This window comes from Diachasma alloeum, unplaced genomic scaffold, assembly GCF_001412515.2.
Source record: "Diachasma alloeum isolate Michigan unplaced genomic scaffold, Dall2.0 Dall_scaffold_00284, whole genome shotgun sequence".
Taxonomy (NCBI): Eukaryota; Metazoa; Arthropoda; class Insecta; order Hymenoptera; family Braconidae; genus Diachasma; species Diachasma alloeum.
In genome coordinates, this window is record NW_021680423.1 from 819,968 (window position 1) to 841,059 (window position 21,092).

General features: G+C 35.7%; 2 protein-coding genes across 4 annotated transcripts; both read right to left on the reverse strand.

Moving 5' to 3' along the window:
* Window positions 1–71: 71 nt before the first annotated feature.
* Window positions 72–5,415, reverse strand: LOC107038470. 2 transcript variants are annotated; one of them, XM_015257567.2, is made up of 4 exons: window positions 5,084–5,415; window positions 3,440–3,642; window positions 2,013–2,294; window positions 72–572 (listed from the first exon to the last, which is right to left on the reverse strand). In XM_015257567.2, exons 2-4 carry the CDS (start codon window positions 3,637–3,639, stop codon window positions 362–364), a joined length of 693 nt encoding a protein of 230 aa, XP_015113053.1. In that variant the 5' UTR covers window positions 3,640–3,642; window positions 5,084–5,415; the 3' UTR covers window positions 72–361. The 2 variants fall into 2 exon arrangements, with proteins under 2 accessions (XP_015113053.1, XP_015113052.1); XM_015257566.2 differs by having other exon boundaries at window positions 3,440–3,768.
* A 4,610-nt stretch (window positions 5,416–10,025) lies between these two features.
* On the reverse strand, window positions 10,026–20,258 carry LOC107038468 (4-coumarate--CoA ligase 1). 2 transcript variants are annotated; one of them, XM_015257564.1, is made up of 6 exons: window positions 19,932–20,258; window positions 12,785–12,961; window positions 12,347–12,672; window positions 12,104–12,250; window positions 11,526–12,040; window positions 10,026–10,485 (listed from the first exon to the last, which is right to left on the reverse strand). In XM_015257564.1, exons 1-6 carry the CDS (start codon window positions 20,232–20,234, stop codon window positions 10,160–10,162), a joined length of 1,794 nt encoding a protein of 597 aa, XP_015113050.1. In that variant the 5' UTR covers window positions 20,235–20,258; the 3' UTR covers window positions 10,026–10,159. The 2 variants fall into 2 exon arrangements, with proteins under 2 accessions (XP_015113050.1, XP_015113051.1); XM_015257565.1 differs by lacking the exon at window positions 19,932–20,258 and adding an exon at window positions 13,900–14,038.
* Window positions 20,259–21,092: the final 834 nt, after the last annotated feature.

Consider the following 21,092-nt stretch of genomic DNA (forward strand, 5'->3'; position numbering starts at 1 on the left):
TTTCCTTTAATGAAATAAAATATTCAGGTTCTTCATATTTTTTCAGCCTAACAATTAAAAAAATTAGAACATTATGCCTTCAGCCTTGTATTTAAAACGTTTAGACATTCGATAATAATACATTATATTGAAACTCTCTCAAACTTAGAAATATTCAATTATTCATCATCTTTACTATTCCGTTAATATCAAGAAGGAATACTCATTCCAATGTCTCTTATTACGATTAAATGAATTTTAATCAGTAATCAACGATCTTCGTAAAGAAGACTGATAAGACATGATCATGATCCACTCACACTTCACTCAAGATTCACTCTTAATTAAGGTCTAAGTAACAAAAAATCTTTTAGAAAAAACTTCAAAGATCCATGGGCTCTAGTTCAACGTTGTTGGACGAATAGGCTTGGTTTAAATCTGGAATTTGTTCATTGTTGTTGTCAATGTTGTTATTGTTGTCGTCCTCCTCAGCGGTGGATGTTGAAGGTTGGGCTGGAGGGTGTTGACTGAGAGGCAATCTTAGGTGTCTAGTTGGAGGCTCCCACAGTACTAAAGCCATGGAGGGCCGTTCCCTGCAATTGAAAATGTATCGTTATCTCATATCTTTGTTTCTCAGGTTCATTGCAATTCTTATTGGCCACCAAGCTATTCTATTGCACTAAAAATGTCAGACAGGTCTGTCTCAAAACTTAAGCTTGAAATTGGTGCCAGTATTTTTTCAAAGGTTATTAAGTCGATCGACTTGAAAGGGTAAAAGGAAACACGTTATCTTCCCTAAGGACTTCTTTGGGAGAGCGCAATGAGAACTAAAAAGAGAGTTTATAAAAATTGTGTTCTCTCTCTTGAACCCACAGATATTCCTGGACCAGGGTTGGATCAATAAAATACCACAGGGAATCTACCCACCTAGTTTTCGACATGTAAAAAAACAAGTAATTTATCGTACAGGTTTTGGACTTTTTTTACCGCGGGAGGAGGCATATCGTACGTCGAAGGGTCGGATGACCATGTACGGAGCGAAATAGTCACAAAGCTCCCCTATTCTGTTTCGCAAGGATCAAACACTGCAATACCTCGGGACGGTCAAATCTATCAAGGATTGTACCTTGCAAGAGTCAAACAACAGACACAGGCAGGCCCATTTCAAGGGTCTAACGACGACAGGGGTCAATCAGGAGAGGTCAATAGGACAATCACGAGAGTCCAATGATCACGAGTGTCAACCAAGAGGAACAGGCAGGAAAATCGCAAGGGTCAAACAATTATATATCCTGCGAATCCTTGCAACGTTTGGTCTTCAGAAGATATGATGATCCTTGTAAGGTTTGACCTTCGTGAGCCCTGATAGTTACGTTATGGGGTTTTTACTCAGTTATTTACTTATTTTTTGATAATTATCGGTAAATTACCACTATTTTACTATGTGCCATAGAAAACCCGGATTTCCTGTGAACGACCCAACACTGTCCTGGGCACATCAATTAGGAGCGGAGGAAGCTTCAAAGCTTATAGGTCAAATTTTCCGTAATCTCAAAATTTCAATTATTTTACTCATTATTACAATTGAATGCTAACACTTCATTTATAATTAGAATCTACTTGCTAATAAAATGAACTTGAAAACCTGACCTGGTCTCCACAGTTGGGCAGAGGAGAGGGGCACGCAACTCAGTGGAGTGTAAAATAGTCAAGTTAGTGAAGTTATTTCCGAGAAAGACGAAACATCAAATATGGTGTACCTTGGGTAATGGCAGACACCGCGCAAAGTATTTTTGTCGTTAATTTATTAAAATAAATCAACGAGAAAGTCCGATGAGACTTCGTGCCCATAGTTTTTAGGGTTTAATATCGATAAATATAGCTTCATTTGCTGGCTAGCACTTTGTCAATAGTTTGATGAGGAAATCGACTATATATTAATCGATTTAGTTTTTTTAGTTTATTTCTATTCCGACTTTTACCGTCCATAAGTACGCTATTGAAATGTTCGAATAAGGAAAAATTATACTCACAATTTTGATAAAAGTGAAGCAGGTAGAAGAGGCTCGTTCTGGAGTCTCTTGAGCTCTTCAGAGATGACCAGTCTTGGGTGCATGCTTTTACCATCTTCCAGATTCACTGGAGCGGGATCCACGTCTATTTCAACATCTGTTGTTGTACTGGTGGATGGTTGGGGAGGCGAACAAGCTGATGATGTTGATGGTACTGGAGTAGGAGAGTAATGTGAGCTTATGTGCATGTTTCTAAAGTGAGCTGCCATCTTTTCTTCTGAGATGAATTGTTTCGTTGGTCTCCTGGAAGGAGAAAAATGAATCTTCATTTGATTAATTGAATCTGTAGGGACGTAATGAGTTGAATCCAGTTCAATATAAATTTTTTGTTGTCTCTAATCAACAACTCATGATCAGAAGGTGATTATCTCAAGAAGCCTATCGACGGAATGAGAAATTTTGATACAAAGAAAAGATCAAGATTTTTTGTGGAAAAGACAATTGGCTATAATAATAATGATAATTCCATTCTTAACCCCTCACAGGCACACCTACTTTTCGACCCATGTTCACTCGCACACCTGGGTTGAGTCAACCCGCAATTTCTGTTATGATAGTTGCATGCCGTTTAATAGATGTCCTGGAAAAAGCACCTCCTAAAGATAAACCTTTAAAATATACACAGTAGTAGATTTTGTAATGTATTGAAAAACACAAAGGATAACAAATTAACATAGTTTAATATAGAACAGTTAATATAAAAGATATCGAATCGAATCAAGTTCGTATAAGACACAAAAAATCCCATGTGAGTCACAATTTAATCAATTTAATCATGTAAGGGCAAATATATTTATACTAGAATCAACAAGGGACTGCTAATAGAGATGATTCAACAGTGTAGTAGGCTCATATGTTCAAATAACAGATCGTAAAAATGAACTGTTCAATTTTTGTCGAATATCGCAGCTCCTATTTATCTGATGACATTGATTTTTATTGACACATGACAATTAATAGCTCCTGACTAAAGGAATAATTATTCGTTTCTCAAACAATAAATTAGCGGAATTTTGATTTTGAAAAAAAATGTTTTCCGACAGATTTTTTCTGGAAAATTGAATAATTGGTTTTTTCATTAACACATTCGAAGGAAATTTTATTTGATGATTCAATCACTGGGAGTAGAATTTAAGGTTCTTTCAGATGGATAATTATTTTGCAGTACCATCAATTTATTAAAAAAACAGTTAACACCGGGTTAATGTAATCCAGTGTGCATGTTAGAGGTTAATAATTCGAAGGAATTATGTGGCAATCTCTAGCAACTTTTCTGTGCGAAATGTTGACGTCCCCAAAAAATGTTCAATTACTTCTCCTAGCACTGCTACTGCATTGAAATACAATATGAAAATTGAACATTAAATTCAATTAATACGAAAACTTACGTTTCTATCACATCTGGAACATCTAGTTTTCTCTTCTGATGTACCATTGGTCCACAAGTCTGTTGTTGTCGTTCCCCAGTGAATCTGACTAACTGAGACTGTTGAAGACTTGGTACGCTCCATGGCATGTACATTGGAGGCACTTGCGGTATCTGGTCCCAACTGCCTGGCTGGTGCTGGGGATTGTGCTGGCCCATCATGTGCTGGAATATTGAAGGAGGTGTATGAAGATGCCCTCCACCGATTGTTGTTTGTACTGGAGTCGAAATCACTTGGTACTGTGTAGGAATTGCCATCGGGGCGAAAATTGAATTTTTGGCGTTTTGATCCTGTGGAAAATGGTACGTCTTTTGAAATGCTCAATTCTGAATGAATGGTCACTTTTCAACTCAATAGCTGATTGATTTATTTATTGATAGGAACTACTTTTAGTTACCAATTTTTTTATTCAACTAGTTTCACTCATCGATTATTATTTTTGGATTTTAAATGCTAAAAAAAAGTTATTTTCGAATTTTTTTAAGGATACTTAGTTATTTTTAAGACGATTGCACCTTTTGCGATTGAATGGATTTGAAAAAAGATACAACATTCTATCGTTTTTTATCTTGAATTTGTACAACTCAAAAACACTGTAATAAACCTTTCTCGAGGTTTCAACATGTTAATTCATGGAAAGAATATGCCTTGTACTAGAAATTACTAATCCTCTTCGGAAAAACGTTTTTTTCTCTTCAATTTCAGTTAGATATAAATATGATTGGACTCAATTTCTCGGACGATAAAGAAAAAAAATTCAATCAAATTACAACTAACCCTCCAATCTAAAAAAAAACCCGTTGGATAAAATTATGTTTTAGCCAAGAACTTGCACCCAGCAGCATTAATATCAATATTTTTATTAGCATATACTGCGAAAAATATATATTGCAATTTTTTTGTATGCAGTAAAAAGAATCATTCAATTGATGCGCGATGGAAATGGAAAATTGTTGGTCCAAGCAACCGGTTTGATAAGGTAGAGTAAGGTGAAATAGACACTTTTTACTTTTTTAGAAAACTCCATAACTCAGAAACAGATTTATGAATTGAGGTCAGTCTAAGCCTATCACAAAAGGGAAGAAATATTGTTTCAATTGAAAAATAAAATTATTCCATTTGATCAACAATTCAGCACGTCATGAACATTTCAAAAAAGTCAAGTGTCCGTTTTACTCTACCCTTCTGTATACCACGAAGACTCTGAAATAGCTACATTTTCCTTGTAAAATCCACTCAACCGCGACTTAACCCTGGCAAAAATATCTTCTTGAATCCTACTAATACATGAAAAGCTAATTGGAAATGGTGACGTTCTCGCAGTTAACCCATAAATTCCTGCTGAAGGTGCCGACCTCAATAGGAAATTATGGGTCAACGACAATAACACCACTATTTCCGATTACTTTCTTGTATTATCCAGAAGAATTCAAGGAGACATTTTACCAAGTGAATTCACTTAAATCTTCCTTGATACAAAATTGATAAAATAGTTGGGAAAAGCAGACGCTAACCTCTCAAGGTTTCGCTCGAGTGCAATTGAGTCAACTAATTTATGATAAAAAATGTGAAACTCAGAGATTGAAAATGGAATAAATGATTTACCGATGCAAATCTTCCAATTATTATAATTTATATCCACGAAAGTCGTCTAAGAAACAAATCGGAGGCAGAACAACACCGATGGTACTCCACTGTTCCAGAAAATACGATTTTCTTGCGGAACCTTTCTTTACGCTGTATATTCCTTTCAACGTCACAATGTCCCTCCTATTCGGGAATTTGGTAATGTAATCACAGTAAACCTAAAAAACGGGTCAGGAGAGATCGTTACTTTCACTTAGCTCAATGTTTATTCTTTTCTTTATTCTCAGGAATTTTAGAATCTCCGAAGATTTATTCGTGTTTACTTCTCGAGCCACCATATGCGAATGACAAGGGAGGGGGAACTAAAGCTTCATGCATTCGTTATGCAGGCTGATACGCATGTAACGAGATGATGAAGTCCCGGTAACAATCGAAATATAGTATTTTCGATAGTATTTTCGACACAGTGACGAAGTATATTTTTTGTCACGACGTTCATGAGCGGTTTCACGAACTAAGTGACGAAAATGCATTGAGGAAAAAAATTACATTGGCCAAGGAATTATTTTTATGCCACTCATGCCTGAAACCGGCTGGATTACACACTCGACGCTTCGCGTCTCGTGTCTAATTCAGCCGGTTTCAGGCTTGGTGACATAAAATTTTGTTCAGTACTTGTTGGGAAATTTCGTCCTTAACGTGTGTGTTTACATTACTCGCCTTCGGCTCATGCTGTAAACCCCATACACGTTAAAGACGATATTGCCCCACATGTGCTGAAATATACTATTTTAGACGAGGAATTCATTTTTTTCGGCGCGTATTTCACCCATACATTCCCAGCTGTTCCATGTTCATTGCCAAATATTAGAATATGTTAAATTGATTATGAGATGATTATGCTACATATGATCATGATTAAATGAACACCCTTCATTATTTTTCAATTTTTTAGAATTTGAGATTTTCTTACGTAAAATAATTCGGAATAATTCTAAATGTTAATAATTATCAATGGAGTTCATTTCAGGTCATATGTAGTATCATCATCGTATAATTCAATATCATTGTAATATTTGGAGATGGACTTGGACCACCTTGGAATGACTGGCCTGGAGAAATACGCTCCCAAAAAAAATTAATTCTTCTCCCAAGAAAGCGATTCTTTGGCAAAAGTAACTGTTGTGTCTCAGTGTATATATCGTAAATGTTCCAGTTAATATCATTAGAAGCGTTTTTTTTTTGTCAATGAAGGTAAAAAAATTATATTTTTTTCGTAATTCGTAATATCGTATTTGCTTCAGTTTTACGAGATTTATACGCCAATACGTTTTTTTTCTTCAATGATAAGTATCCCGAAAAGTTACCTTTTTTAAAATCATATGGCATTTTTTTAAATCATGAAAATCTCTCTGGAAATTCGACCGAAACTTTTTGAGGGGTTGGGGGGCTCAAAAACCTATTCCTCTTTTTTTAAAAAATGTTTCTGCAACTTGCGCGCGAGCTATAATATTTTTCCGGCCTACTTATTTATTTGTTTTTTTTTCAACATAACTCACTATTCATTGAACTGGATTGAATTGCACAATCTTTAAAATTTTCATATTTCCTGTAGCTTTGTTGAAGTACAGGACAAATATATTTCTCCCGATTCTTCAAATGTATAAAATGATGATGATTAAAAAAAATGTCAAACTTCATTTTCAGCAATCCCATCACGATTTTTTCCATGTTTATTCTTCCTGTAAAATCTAACAATCCAAACGCTCGTTTTCAGGACAACCAAAAAGTGGGCAAAGCTTTGGATGCCTGTTCTCACCATTTTTCAACTCGATTAAGAAGGCATTGAAATGCACTTTTTTAATTAACTAGCGTATGGGGCGCGCCTTTACCCAGAGTATGGTTGCCTATGTTTCTTTTAGTACAAAAGTATGGCTCCGAGCAAATTCATGTCCGGTTCAATTTTATCTATTTGTTCTGACCTTTTTTACTTTTCATATTTGATTTACAAAAAAAAAATTATTCTTATTATTATTACTTTTATCGTCGATTTCACACTTTTCCTTTATTTCGTGATGAGTTTTTTTTACCGTCAATTATTTAGGAATTATTTAGTCATCATTTTTTATTTAATGGTCTTCTTCTGAAGTTGATGACTTATAAAAAAAAATTAATTCAAAAATTGAAAAAAAACTAAAAAAACTTTTTTTAAAAATACATCATATAATTCCTAAAAAAAAAAAACTTACTAATCACATCCCATCAATTCCCGTCCCACGTGACGGGAACCACCACTACACCTCCATGTAGCACTCATCAAACTTATATATATATATATATATATATATATATATATATATATATATAATACATTATATATATTATATATATAATGTATTATATATATGATATATTATATTTTTCAAAAATATTAATTTTTTTTTCTCATTTTTTAAAGGGGATTGATTTTACTGATGATTCTTTCAGTAATCACTTTTCCCATAAGTACCGAATGATATTTTTCATCACAATGTGCTGAAAAAGGACGTTTATAACAAAAAATATCATTCGACATACGGCCTAAAAAAACTTTTATAGCTTATGATTACAACCCTCGCCTTCGACTCATATTCGCCTTCGGCAGCATATTATAACCACAATGGTATTGTTCAATTAAGTTAACTTAATGGCATCCAAATCAATAAATTTGTCATTGGTATTTCATAGGATTTATCAAAAAATTATGGAAAAGTATGAAGTTATCAACGCCATGTCAATCTTTAAATCTGATTATTATATTGAATATATTATACTATATTCAGCTAAATCAAAAATACTGGAAACAGTATTCAGCAATTCAATCCAACCATCCCAGTCATCGTATAATGATTATGTGCGAAAAATCACGTTGAAAATTATAGATTGGCGTAGATTATCATGATGATAGTTTCGGTGAATATATTATATTCATATATCATTGGAAGTTGAAAGCATTACAAATAAATCAAGTAACGATCGTATGATCATGTTAATAATGATTAAAGGAAAAGTACAGTGTCAGGGTTTAGCCAGATTACGGCGAAATAATTGTCGGATAAAACACCCTAAGAACAATCGATTCTTTATTCCGTTCAACAATATATTTTGTCATTCCGGCCGTAAGGCATCGTTTCACGGATGCTACGCTGCAACAATATTAGTGTGTTTCGTCATTACGCTGAAAAAAACTTTTCTGTACAGCTTCTCACGATTTCTTGTCTGGGAATTGGTATTACATACTTCCCAAACTCGAAAACTTGAAAATCACTACAGAAAAATATTGTTCCTGGGCTGTTGCGATGGGGTTTTTTTACTCGTGTGGTTGGCCAGTCCTCGCCTACGGTTCGGAGGCTAACGCCACACGAGTAAAAAACCCCATCGCAACAGGCCGGAAAAATACTATTTCTGGCGAATATGAGTTTGCAGCCGAAGCCGAAGGCGAGGGTTGCAATCATATGAGCTAGAAAAGTTTTTTTATGTTGTATGTCGAATAATATTTTTCTCGGCCTAATGACGAAATATACCATTGCGCTTCGTGTTCACATAACAATTGTATAGTCGTGACTTTGTACACGAGTCTCGCAGCGCCTTCCACGTCACTCGAGGCGTATCCCTTTCGCACTCACAAGTAATCGCATTCGCCTATCTGCTTCACTCGCTTTGTTCCAACTGCTTATCCTTCCGCTCGCTCTTGCAGTCACCGGTATTACACACCCACATGTACGTACCTATTCTTGTGCCTGTAACATTCATTACATACACAGTGATTACGGAAAGTACGCAGTGTTTTTTTTGTGTATGATGTTCAATTGCGAACATTTATCGATAGATACGGAAAAAATTATGATAAATCCATCGAGCAGAATCGCAGTATGTACCGCACTCCTCACTCGTTTTCCTTGGTACGCATCTATACAGCTGGGCCTTTCTCATCACAGGTCGGCATTGACCATTCAAAGAGTAGCATTGCTCAAATCAAACCTGGTTTCCAAGCGTGGACCAAGACTAGCCCAACTTAGGCCGAACATGGTTAATTCTTAATTTATAACACTAGTTCCAGCTCGTAGACCAAGCTCCGTCCAACCCTGATTACCAAGCTCCATGGCTTACAGCCAGACACTACTCAATTACGGTGCAAATGATTGTAAGAAATTACTTATTAACGTCTATTCCATCATTTATGCAATGATGCCTATTATTGCCTAATTACCGATTCCTAATTCAATTATCGATGAAAAAGTCGATTTTGTAATCGTTATTCAGAATCCTGATGGATCACTCGAAGGGGGGTGCGAGTTGTTCACCCAGTTGAGCCCTTGTCGATCAGAGTTCGATTAATCGACTATCGATCAACCAACGCTCGACGAACGATCGATTCGCAATCGACCAACAATTAACCATCAATCTTCGATCGACTAATCATCGACCAGCGATCGACCAATGATCGACTATCGATCGACCGGCTATCGATCGAGTGAACCAGTCGACCTCCTGTTGAGCTATCATCGATAAATCTGTCAGAGTTTACTGTGATTATGAATCCTACGCTCTATAACAACTGCAATATCGCATATTCCTGATAATTTATATTTTCCACTGTTCAAATGAATTCTATCTGGCTATTTTCTCTTCGTACATTAATTGCAATGCTATTGGTGTATTAGTAATTGGGGCTACTCTATTTGTACTTGTTGAAGTTATGATTTTGTATGTGCGCGGGATGCCGTTGGTAGGAGTGACGGGAACCATATTGGGGTGTATCTTCTTTAGGTTGGTGTAAGTGACACCTTTCTAGAGTTTCCGCTTTTTATATAAGAGTAAAGAGCACGTTGCCTTTATGTGTCGTTAATAAAATAAATCATTTAACTTTATAATAAATATATATTCATCATGATTAAGTAGTCCATTATTTCTAACAGTACTCAATTGCAACGAACTCCAATTATAAATTAATTATGAACAATGAACTTTTTTTATCATGGCATGTGAGTCTGGTGGCGCTCACTCTTCGCAACTAGATGTAATTTAGTAGAATAAAAATACGTCGATCGTCTATTATAGCTTTTGAAGTTCTCTCCGAAGAATTTTCCCTGCTGCACTTTTTGGGATTTTATCAATGAACTCGACTTGAGCAATATGCTTATGTTTGGAAAGTCGCTCTGCAACATAATTTTTTACTTCCTCCTCTGTGATTTTAATATTCGGCTGTGGCACAATGAATGCTTTTGGGACTTCCCCCAATTTTTCGTGGGGTATTCCAATTACTGCAACATCTGCAACCTTTTCATGGCCAAAAATGACGTCTTCCAGTTCAGCTGGAGCCACCTGGAAGCCCTTGATTTTGATGAGCTCCTTCGTACGCCCAGTGACGAATAATTGTCCTGAAATTAATAATTAAAGAATTATCCATGAAGAAAAACATTTGCAAATATAATGTGACACCATGTAACGTGGGTCGAAATGGCGTTCCAGGAATTTTATTTAAAACCAAGAAGAAAATTTAAGGGAAAAAAAAATTCCTTTCCGCTGCTTCCGCATACCTGCTTAAAGAGTAATTTTCAATTACTGAATATTGGCAAAAGAAAAGGTAATTTTACCTTCTAATAATTTTTCCAATTTTGATGATCTACAATTATCGAAAAGAGGGGGGTAAGATGGGCAATGAACAAGAATTGAGCATAGAAATAGCAGTGTGGCAAGCTGGACCCTTAGTCCAGTCAAACTAGCTCTGAAAATGTCGTTTACATCGAAATTAACCAAAGGGCACCAAATTACACCAATCGATAGCTAAAAGTGTTAATTAAAACACTTTTATTAATGTTTTAAAAAGTATATGCTCAAATTTGCCGGGGTGATTCACAATTTGTTATAAACAATTGGGAATTGCCGACAGGCCGTCTTCAATCCTAGATATCTTTAGTTAACCTCATCAGTTGGGGAAAAAAAAAATATTTCTTTATAGCTGAGAAAATGTCCTATCGGGGAGAGTTAGGAACCTATAGCCCAAAATGTACCGTTAATTTATTATAAATTATAATAGCATTTCGGAGCAGTCGGCGCAACGCGTCAGCTGTTACCCTCCCTGCGATAGTGCCGTGAGTCACGTGATTGGCGCCATGCGCAACTTATTCAAACCTCCTGCTGCGTTCAACGCAATAGCCCTCAGCTGGATTTTTGATGAATATCTCTGAATCTGTGGCTAGTAGTCAAATTTTCATTATAAACTTTTTTGTAGATCTTTATTTGCTCTATAAAAATGGTTTTGACAAAAATTTTGCTATTCTCCAAAGTTCCCGAGATATTCAATGAAAAATTAACAATATTCAAAATATTTAACACCTTAGCCCGCTATTCCATTTTACCCGACTGTCCATTTCATCCCGCCCTCCTCTACTTATTATTTCTTAATTGTAATCGATACCTTTGTCGTCAACATATCCTAAATCTCCTGTCTTGAACCACTCCCCATCCATACAATCTTCGGTAGCCTTCACATTTTTGTAGTATCCAGCCATCACTTGTGGTCCTTTCACAAGAATTTCCCCCAATTCGTTAGCACCCAGGTTGTTTCCAAATTTATCATTATCTCTGCTAATAATCCGGATTTGGGTATTTACAATTATTAAGCCTACAGAGTCACAAGCCGAATATTTCGATCGTGATACCGTTGGGGAGGTCTCAGTCAATCCGTAACCCTGGTTAAAATTGATTCCCATTTTCGATTGGAATTTGCTGATTAGTTCATTTCCAAGGGGGGCTGCACCACACAATACATTTTTGACATTTTCCACATGTTTTTTGTTGAATCTATCATCATTTGCCATAAGTTGAACCACTGGAGGCACTACGTACAATGCTGTCGTTTTGTTTCTCTTAAGGACATCCAGTAAATTGTTCGATGAGAATTGCGGCATGCAAATTATCTTTCCACCAATCCTGACAACAAATGAAAATTATTACTATTGATGGGACTAAAGCCTTAATTATCTGATCATTTACTTAAGATAGTTGAGAAGACAAACGACGAAACCGTAAATATGGTAAAAAGGTAGAAACCCAGGTACGATCTCTTGGTGTTCACCAACAGCTGGTTCGTCAAAATGGTAGGCGTGGTGTTCACCTTGTGTCAAATTAGCGACAATGTTCCTGAAACAATATTTCGAGAACAAACATTGACGGCGTGTGTTGATGGGTTTTCTCCTATTCGTCTATGAAGATCAGATTAATGAATTTTATTTTAACCTGTGAGTAAGTTTAACACCTTTAGGGAGCCCAGTTGTTCCACTTGAATACGGTAGAATGAATGTATCATTTTTACTGTCGGTTCCAGTTTTTTCTAATTCCTCAATTCCATCAGCAATTAAATCCCTAAAATTTATCGCACCTGCAGGAATTGACTCGCCCTCAGTAGGTACAACAATTGTTGGCAACCGAATCGAATTTTTTCCTTTTATACTCTCTTCAATCACGGGATACATCTCCTGCGTTGTAATTACTCCAGCAGCTTCTGAATTTACAATTTGTACACCCATCTCATGGGTCGTAAATGCAGGGTTTAATAATGTCATCTGAGAATATGCGAAATCATTAATCATGTTGAACCTTAATTAACAAATCGATGGATGAGTGAAAAATAGGACAGAAACTCGCAATAAATAATGGAAAAAACCATAAAATTACCTTCACTCCAGCTTCGCTTGCTCCCAACGCAACTAAGCCATACTCTGGAATATTCGGAAGAACAACTGCTAACGTATCTCCAGCCCGCAAATTATTTCGCCGTAAAGAAGTTGCAAATCTCCCACACAATTTCTTTAACATCCCATACGAATACGATCTTCCAGATGCTGCACACACCTGGAAGGTTGATAACTATCGTCATTGAAAACTGAACGGAATTCAGTGAACATTGTGTTCAAGTGAACATTGATTAGTCTCCCAATAAAAAATTCAATTAATGAGAGTTTTTCTAAAGATTGTTTTTTCTGATCTTCCTTGATTTTTCCACAAATTTCATAGAAAATCATGAGATTAGTGAAAAAAATCAACGAAAAAACAGTTTTTGGCACGGAACAACCGTAGCAGCAGTGACAACAAAACAATAATTTTATTGTAAGGATAATGACATGTGATATGAAGTTCTTCATCATGGTCGACACTTGGTAGTTAACTCTTTCTAAAAAAACATCATGGATAAAAGGACCAGGCAGGATTCGATGATTTTTTTTTAATTCCCCCCCCCCTCCCTCCCCTAAATGAAAGTTAACCCTTTCTATCCACTCGAGTACTGCACGATAAATAATGCCCTCATTCATCGGCGGAAACCTTTTTCCACTTGATTAACACGGTAAAAATAAGTTTTTTCCATTCAAAGCGATTCCACCACCGGATATTTTGGTCCTATCGCTGAGTGAGCTCACAGACTTAAAGAAGGGTATATAGAGGAGTAAACCCAAACAGAAAATTTCGACATAATTTGAAAAAACAGATTATAGATCAAATTAAAGCCTTTTATAGAGCAAAAACAAATTTTTAAAATCATGGACACTTGAAATGATACACTTGATGTGTTGCTCAGAAAATCTGTGTTCTCTTACCCACGATGAACCCTTATAAAAAAGTTGTCAAAGGAAAGAAAAAACGTTATAAAAGAATTACCTTCAGTCAACAAATTCAAGGGTCTATTACTGTTTCCAATTGATTGCTACTAAATAAAAATTTGATTTGTCAAAACATGGATTATTGATAACAATTACTAATGAGAACGACATCATTGGTCCGTTACAAATAATTACCTTACGATGACAGCATCTTTTCGCACATGCAGGGTAATTTTTCTGTGATCTTGAACAATTTGGAGGAATTGCATTTGATCCTCATCTTTGCTAAAACATTGTTTGAACTCTTCCATCAACACAACCCTACGTTCTGCAATATCATTCACAAATTTCAATTCTTTCAACGTTGTCCTGGCTTTTTTGAAACGGTGTGACTATTCGCACCAAATACGGGTGATCTACGGGTGATCTACGGGTGAGGTATGGATAATGTACGGGTCGTACGGCTAATCTACGGGTGGCCGGTCGGTTTAGCCTAAACTACGGGGTAAAAATGTCTTCTACGGATTTTTCTACGGGCGAAAAATTACTGCTACCGAATTATCTGAACGGAACCAAATCGTCTCGTCAAATTTNGCTACCGAATTATCTGAACGGAACCAAATCATCTCGTCAAATTTGCTGTACGGTTGTACATGAACAAATTTGCAGATTTCGAATTGTATAAACGCGTAAATTGAAGTATTATTGCCATGTATAGAATTTTCGATATATGAGAGATTCTTCGTCGAGTGAGCATATATTGCCTATATGTTTCTACATCATCAAAAATTCTGAAAAAGTTGAGAGCGTTTCCTGATGAGAAAATGTTATTTGTAAACTCTCTCAAATTTTTTGATTGTGTATTTGCGAAGACAAATAAAGGAGTTTATACGGAATCCGAAACAGGTTCTAACCCTTTCAACTCAATATATTAATTTTAGAGAACGAAATTTCATACCCAAATGTTTTGTTGTTTTTTATTCTGTTTGAATTTTCAAATTTTTTTGTCGCCTTATTTGAATATATCTTGACACATTTCATTGAAAAAAAACATTTCTTTCCACAATGTGAACAGTTTTAGGATTCTCAAAAAATGTGAGAATATTCGATATAGCGAATGAAATTAATTTATAATTTTTCTGAAGGGAGACTCCAATTTGCTGGTGGAAAAAAAATCAAAAGTAGTGCAATTTTTTTCTTATGTTTTTTTGCCTGAAAAGTGCTGCGCACTCGAAATTTACTCTACGCACGCTCTTGAGCTTTGCGCACTTGTATACAAAACCAACCACTTTTCCCCCACTACCGTTTCGAATAGTGAACTCATAAAAAAATAGAATATTTCACACGAGTGTATGAAAAAAAAACTTTACGCACTATTGACACAATATATTATTTTTCGTTAGCTGATTCAAGTATCCACCCTGAAAAAAAATTATAAACTAATGCCATTCAATATATCGATCATTCTAACATTTTTTTTTCATGAAATGCAACAGTACGAATGTTCGAATTGGAGGGAAAACACATTTTCATTTGTTTTCTTAATTGAATGCGTGCAAATGCATTCAAATAAGGTGGGTAAAAATTGAAGAAATGAAAAAAAAAGTTGAATAAATTTTGCTTTAACCTTTTTCTCCGACTCTAATTTATTAAGTTGAGTGGGTGCAAACCTATCTCGGATTTACTATGGGCGCCTCTATTCTTCTTTGAATATACGCACTCAAGGAACACAGGAAACACTTGTATTTGTAATTCACCGGATGTAAATTGGACATGTAATTTTATTTTACGTCCTCAATAATATAGATTTTCTTCCGACTTTTAACCCCGGGATCAATCATTCTCCATTTTCTTATGTAAAAAATAATATTTTTATTCAACATGAGAAAAAAATTGGGATAATTGTCCATTCTCCCGCACAGTTTCATTTTTTTCTGAAAGCCATTTAATACTTTATAGAACAGTTCAGGAGCATTTATTAGTTACTTATCATCATAGCATTGAGAAAGGTCCTTTTCAGATTCAAATAGTTTTCGACAATTGACAATCGAGGTACTGACCCCATGCAGGTATACCTGGGTCTTTTTATAGCCGCGTGCTTGGTCAGTGGGAAGAAAAAAAGGTAATAAAACTTTTTATTATTTTAATGAGTTGAGTTTCAAGGCCTGGGGAACTCCCGATGGACATATTCAAGAATTCCCTAACTTTCCGAAGAAAATGGGACACTTTTCTCCATTCCGGTATTCCCCAAATAGCTAAAAACCAAAGAATCATATGAGTTTCCATTTCTAGAACACACAAATAAGATTAACAGATATTCAGATATTTTCTATAGAAATTTTCCGAATTTTTTTGTTAAGGAAATAAGAAGAAAAATGAAATGGAAAAAGCTTAGAAAATTCATGTCAAGGAATTCTTATAAAAAATGTTCAATAAAAAAAGTTTTAGATAAAGATCAAATTCTACTGATTTTCTTTATGAAATGCGTTCTCTTGGACATTTTCTATGAAAAAAATGCGTTGTAAACCTGCGGAATTATTCCATAGGAACAGCTATAAACTATAGTGATTATTATAGAGTTTTCAATAGGAGTTGAATAGAAATACAATCTAATATTCTATTCAATTCGTTAGATTTTTCTATCAAATTTTTTCGTCCGTGATGGGTCAAATCGGACAGAGATTATGTTAGAAAAAGGAAGAACAAATTCTTTTCGTACGTATTTTTTTTTTTTCTAAAAATTATTCCATTTTTTGCTTCCGAAGGGAAGCATTGTTTTTGGTCGATTTTTCGATTCTCTAATTTTGGTTGCAAATGGTCCACAACGTCATGAAACGTAAAGAAATGATGTTTTTAGGGGGGTGTCTGTATGTATGTGTGTGCAGATTCGGGTTTTTGGTGATTCAATTTTAGAAAATTCAACGTAAATACGGTGAAATTTGCAGCTAAAAATTTGAAATTTCGGCTCATGATAGCTATGAATGAGCCTCACTTTGGTGCTTCGTTTCAGCTCGATCGGTGAAGTAGTTCCTGAGATATAATCACTTGTTTAAATTTCGTTTTTCCGCAATATCTCGCCAACAACTGCACCGATTTCAATTTTTTTTTTCGAACTACTCATCTCGATGGCCGCTATCTAGATCACTCATATCATATATACCGATTTGTGTAAAGTTTAGAGATATTGCGGTTTATCCGTTTTTTCATAAAAAACACTGTACGCGCGATAAGTCAATGAAAAAACGAGCTAGCGACTTGAAATTCGGTATGCTGCTAGCTTTTGTAACATAGACGGTTCGTATTTTCGATGAGGTCAATCGGTCGAGCGGTTCGCGAGATATTCAATTTTTTGTGAAAATCTATTCTGTCAAATATCTCGTCAACTACTTGACCAATTAAAAATTTTCTTTTTTCAAAATATCCGTCTCGATCGCTACTATCTAGATCATTGAAAATATATGTATACCCGTCCATACAACCTTTTGGAGATATTCTCGTTTTTGNATGGATCATTGCATTGAGCGAGGGTGAGGTAATATACTGACATTATTTAAAAAATTAGACGATAGCATGGATTTCATCGGACCATTCTTTCCCAGTGACAATGTGGAGATCTGGTTTGAGTGGAATTCATATTTCTTGCCAATGGAAACAAATCAAAGGAAATAATTGAATCAGAATAGAACAACATACTTTGATTGATAAGAAAAGTAAGAGAAAATGATGATTTTACAAATGCGAGTTGAGAATAAAAAATTGATGGCTCACTATCGAATTTGGTTCTCATCTTTTAATCTCTAATATGCTTCCCTTCGGAAGCTTACTATCAATGAAATTGGTAGAAAAAAAAAGAAAAAAAAGCATAATAAGAAAAAAAAAGTAACGATCATTCGTCTTATATCAAGTAGGCTTCTACCCCTGCTTGTTTTTAAGTTGAAAATGCAGCCACGTGAATCTAAGTTCAGAATTTAAGTGGTATCCAATATTTCCATATAAAATGACGAACCCATACAGATGTACCCCGTGCAGATAATTCAACTAGATAATATGACTCAGTTCAGATAACTTAGCAGTGGTCATTTTTGACCCGTACATTAATCCGTACAAGACATTTTTACCCCGTAGTTCAGGCTGAACCGACAGGCCACCCGTAGATTAGCCGTATGACTCGTATACATTATCCGTACATCACACGTATTTGGTGCGAATAGTCACGCCGTTAAAAATTTGAGGCCCTGTTCAAAATGAGGGTGACCACTGGTCACCCATCCAATTCCAAACCTTACTCGATGTTAGTTAACTTTGAAGATCGTCAGTCGGGCTAAAGTCCAAGTCCACTATCCTGTGATTTTTGGGAATATAACATTTAGATATTCTAGAGAAAGGTGAAGATTCGGATTCTCTGATGATTGACATATGATTTTGCCCAAACCTTAATTATGACCCTTCTTAATTAATGAACCTTATTTCTGACCCTCGTGGCTCTTATTTCCGACCCTTATTTCTGACGTTCATTCCTGACCCTCGTGACCCTTAGTTTTGACCCTTATTTGTAAACTTCATTCCTGACCCTCGTAATCCTTATTTCTGAGTTTATTTTTGAATCTCATTTCTGACCCTCATGACCATTAGTTTTTACCCTTTTTGTGAGCTTCATTCCTGACCCTCATGACCCTTCTTTCTGACGTTAATTTTTTTTATCCTTATTTCTGACCCTTTATTTTAATCCTTATTTCTGACCCTTGATTTTGACCCTTATTTAGATTACTGATAGGTTCTATGATGGGTTCTCTGGTAGGATCAGTTATGCCCAACCGGATTTGGACAATTAAATGTCTTTAATACCTTATAAGCGACAAATAAGTTACAAAGGGGTTGAGCTACATAAGTTAGTGATCGGTGGTAAAGTCATCTGTCACCCACAATGATCATCCCTACTACAGGGTGTCCCATAGCATGTGACCAAACTAAATTGTAAATAACTTGGATACAGTGAAATGTAAATAATTGTTCTTTTTTTACTGTACAAGGAACATTCAGCAAATTACAATACAATTCCTTCCAAGTGTCCGCCATCACTTGTACTACAGAACTCTATCCTACGTTCGAAACTGGTATAGATGCGCCGTATTGTGTTTTTATCAACAGCTCGGATAGCATCCCGATTGTTGCATTTGGAACCTACAGGTTACACGTCAGGTACAACCTATGAGTCAGTAACCTGCAACAAACTCATCGGTTCCCAATGCACATTGGTAGCTCCCGACAAAATTTCTATTCGGGGCTATTCTCAAGTGAGGATCGTACGTTCGAGCGCAAGCTCGAATTTGTGTTGTATTTTTCAGCGAAAAATTCATTATGAACAACTGATTATCTATAAATACTTGTGAATTGTTTACATTTTTACTGCATCAACTTTATCTTAATAACGAGTCCCCGTTACCCGTGATACGCGTCTGAGTCGCATGCGTCTCGCTTGCGCTCGATCATACGTCTACTAAGGTTTTCTTCAAACAAAGTTGATTAGAATTAATAGTTAGAATTATGTGATTATCTCACATTTTTTATGTTAAGGATAAGAGAATCTGAATGCAATATAGTGAAAGTGATGATCGATTTTTTCACCTTGAACAAATAATATTACTAGTCCAATCAACATTTCTGATATGAATAAGAAACTGTGACTCAATATTCCAAATGAAGTTTTAATTTTTAAATTGGTGCTAAAAACACGAGATGACTATAATCCAAGCCCCTCAAATTTCACCGGTAAATATTTCCTACTTCTCGATTGTCGCGCACAGCGACAGTTCAGCGAGTTTATGGACTCGATCTTGACTCTTAAAGCCAATAATATACTAAATTATGTATTCTTGGCAATAAAGGAATAACATACAATTTGATGAAATATATCAAATAATATGCAGGGTCAAATGTATGAAACAATGCTGTAGTGAAAATTTTTGGACATTTGTGATGTTATTACATCATCATTGTTTACGTTAAAATAACTTCACTCAACGTAATCCTGAAATTATTCTGATAAAAAGCTCTATTGTAGCAGGGAGTTCAACAGGAATCAAATCGAAGTTCACTTGCGCACAAGAATATAATGGTGCTGTTCATATCAATAATCCAGCCTAGTTTATGCCCAGTGCGAACATGTCTATTGCAAGATTTCCTAATTCTAGTAATTTGTGTTTTTCTCTGTGTATTTCGATACATACGAGTGCGGTTTTATTCCACCACTTATCAACATCTTTCCAAACGATCTGATGCACACAACCAGCTGGAATTTTCACGTCATCAAAAGGGCTCTTAAATACATTGTGTCCGTCGACAATTGGCCCAACTGCGCTAAAGGTTGTTTTGTCCATCCAATTTGGTTGAGAACTACCGAAATTTTTTTTCAATTGTAATCTATATAATTCGTAAATTTTTGAATTCAACAATTGACGAGTGGTGAAATTTCTACTCCCAGGCACTTCAACTCTACGAAACGTAGCATTTCGTTGCATTATTCTGTTCATTATATATGCCTGTTCACTGGAGTAATGGATAAATGAGACTGACGTGCTGCAAGGTCGGAGATTATATTTATTAAAAAAGAATGTTGTAGTGTATTATGGTGAGCGCAAGCATATCACGTAAGTGAGAGATAGCCTCTTCAGAAGGACATCGCTGTTAAATTGCCCGCCTAACACGAACACAGGTATGAATCATTGTAATTGATAATAAAGCGCAATTGAAAATCATGAAACTGTAATATTTTTCTATCATGCTTGTAATTCTAAAAAGTAACTTATCCAACACAGAAAAGATTGCAACCGGAAAGAAATTATACCCGGTCTACATCACTCGAAAAACTTCAAAACTGGAAATAGTAAATACCTCCAGTATTAGAGGAAGAGCCAATGTTTCATAACCAATTGAATGAAGTTTATAGTCATATTATTCATTTACCCCCCCCCCCACCCTCCGCTTTAAGGGACACTGTCCTATAGAGGGGCCGGCACAGGTTTTTTTTCAAGTCAGAAGTCTTAGCTTGATAGTGTGTTTCGTTCCCCCAGGCCTAGAACCTTTCAATGTGCCAGTCCCCCATCCTTGCGACTGCAGACGTCTTCAAACCTCGTTTAGCCACCGTATTAGCAATCTAGGAAAAACTGCAGAAAACCCTAAACACGGTGGCAGGCGATTCAGATGAGTAAAGAAGATAAAATAGTGCACTGATACAAAACATGAAACGATTTAGTTACACTGAGAAAACATTTCTCTAGAAAATTTTTCTCTGTGTACTGTTAATGAGGCTTCTTAACTATTGATGTCATTCGTTAACTATTAATGAATGGTGTCAATAATTGAGAAGCATCATTAGCAGGAATTAAATC

Excerpts from the sequence above, each read along its gene's own strand:
- LOC107038470 (XM_015257566.2), bottom strand. The coding sequence starts at position 3,735 with ATGGCAATTCCTACACAGTACCAAGTGATTTCGACTCCAGTACAAACA. Across the intron at positions 2,295-3,439 it reads GTTCCAGATGTGATAGAAAC|GAGACCAACGAAACAATTCA; the intron begins GTAAGTTTTCGT and ends TTCTCCTTCCAG. Across the intron at positions 573-2,012 it reads GCTTCACTTTTATCAAAATT|GGAACGGCCCTCCATGGCTT; the intron begins GTGAGTATAATT and ends TTTCAATTGCAG.
- LOC107038468 (XM_015257564.1), bottom strand. The coding sequence starts at position 20,234 with ATGAACAGAATAATGCAACGAAATGCTACGTTTCGTAGAGTTGAAGTG. Across the intron at positions 12,673-12,784 it reads CAAGCGAAGCTGGAGTGAAG|ATGACATTATTAAACCCTGC; the intron begins GTAATTTTATGG and ends GCATATTCTCAG. Across the intron at positions 12,041-12,103 it reads TGTCTTCTCAACTATCTTAA|GATTGGTGGAAAGATAATTT; the intron begins GTAAATGATCAG and ends ATTTGTTGTCAG.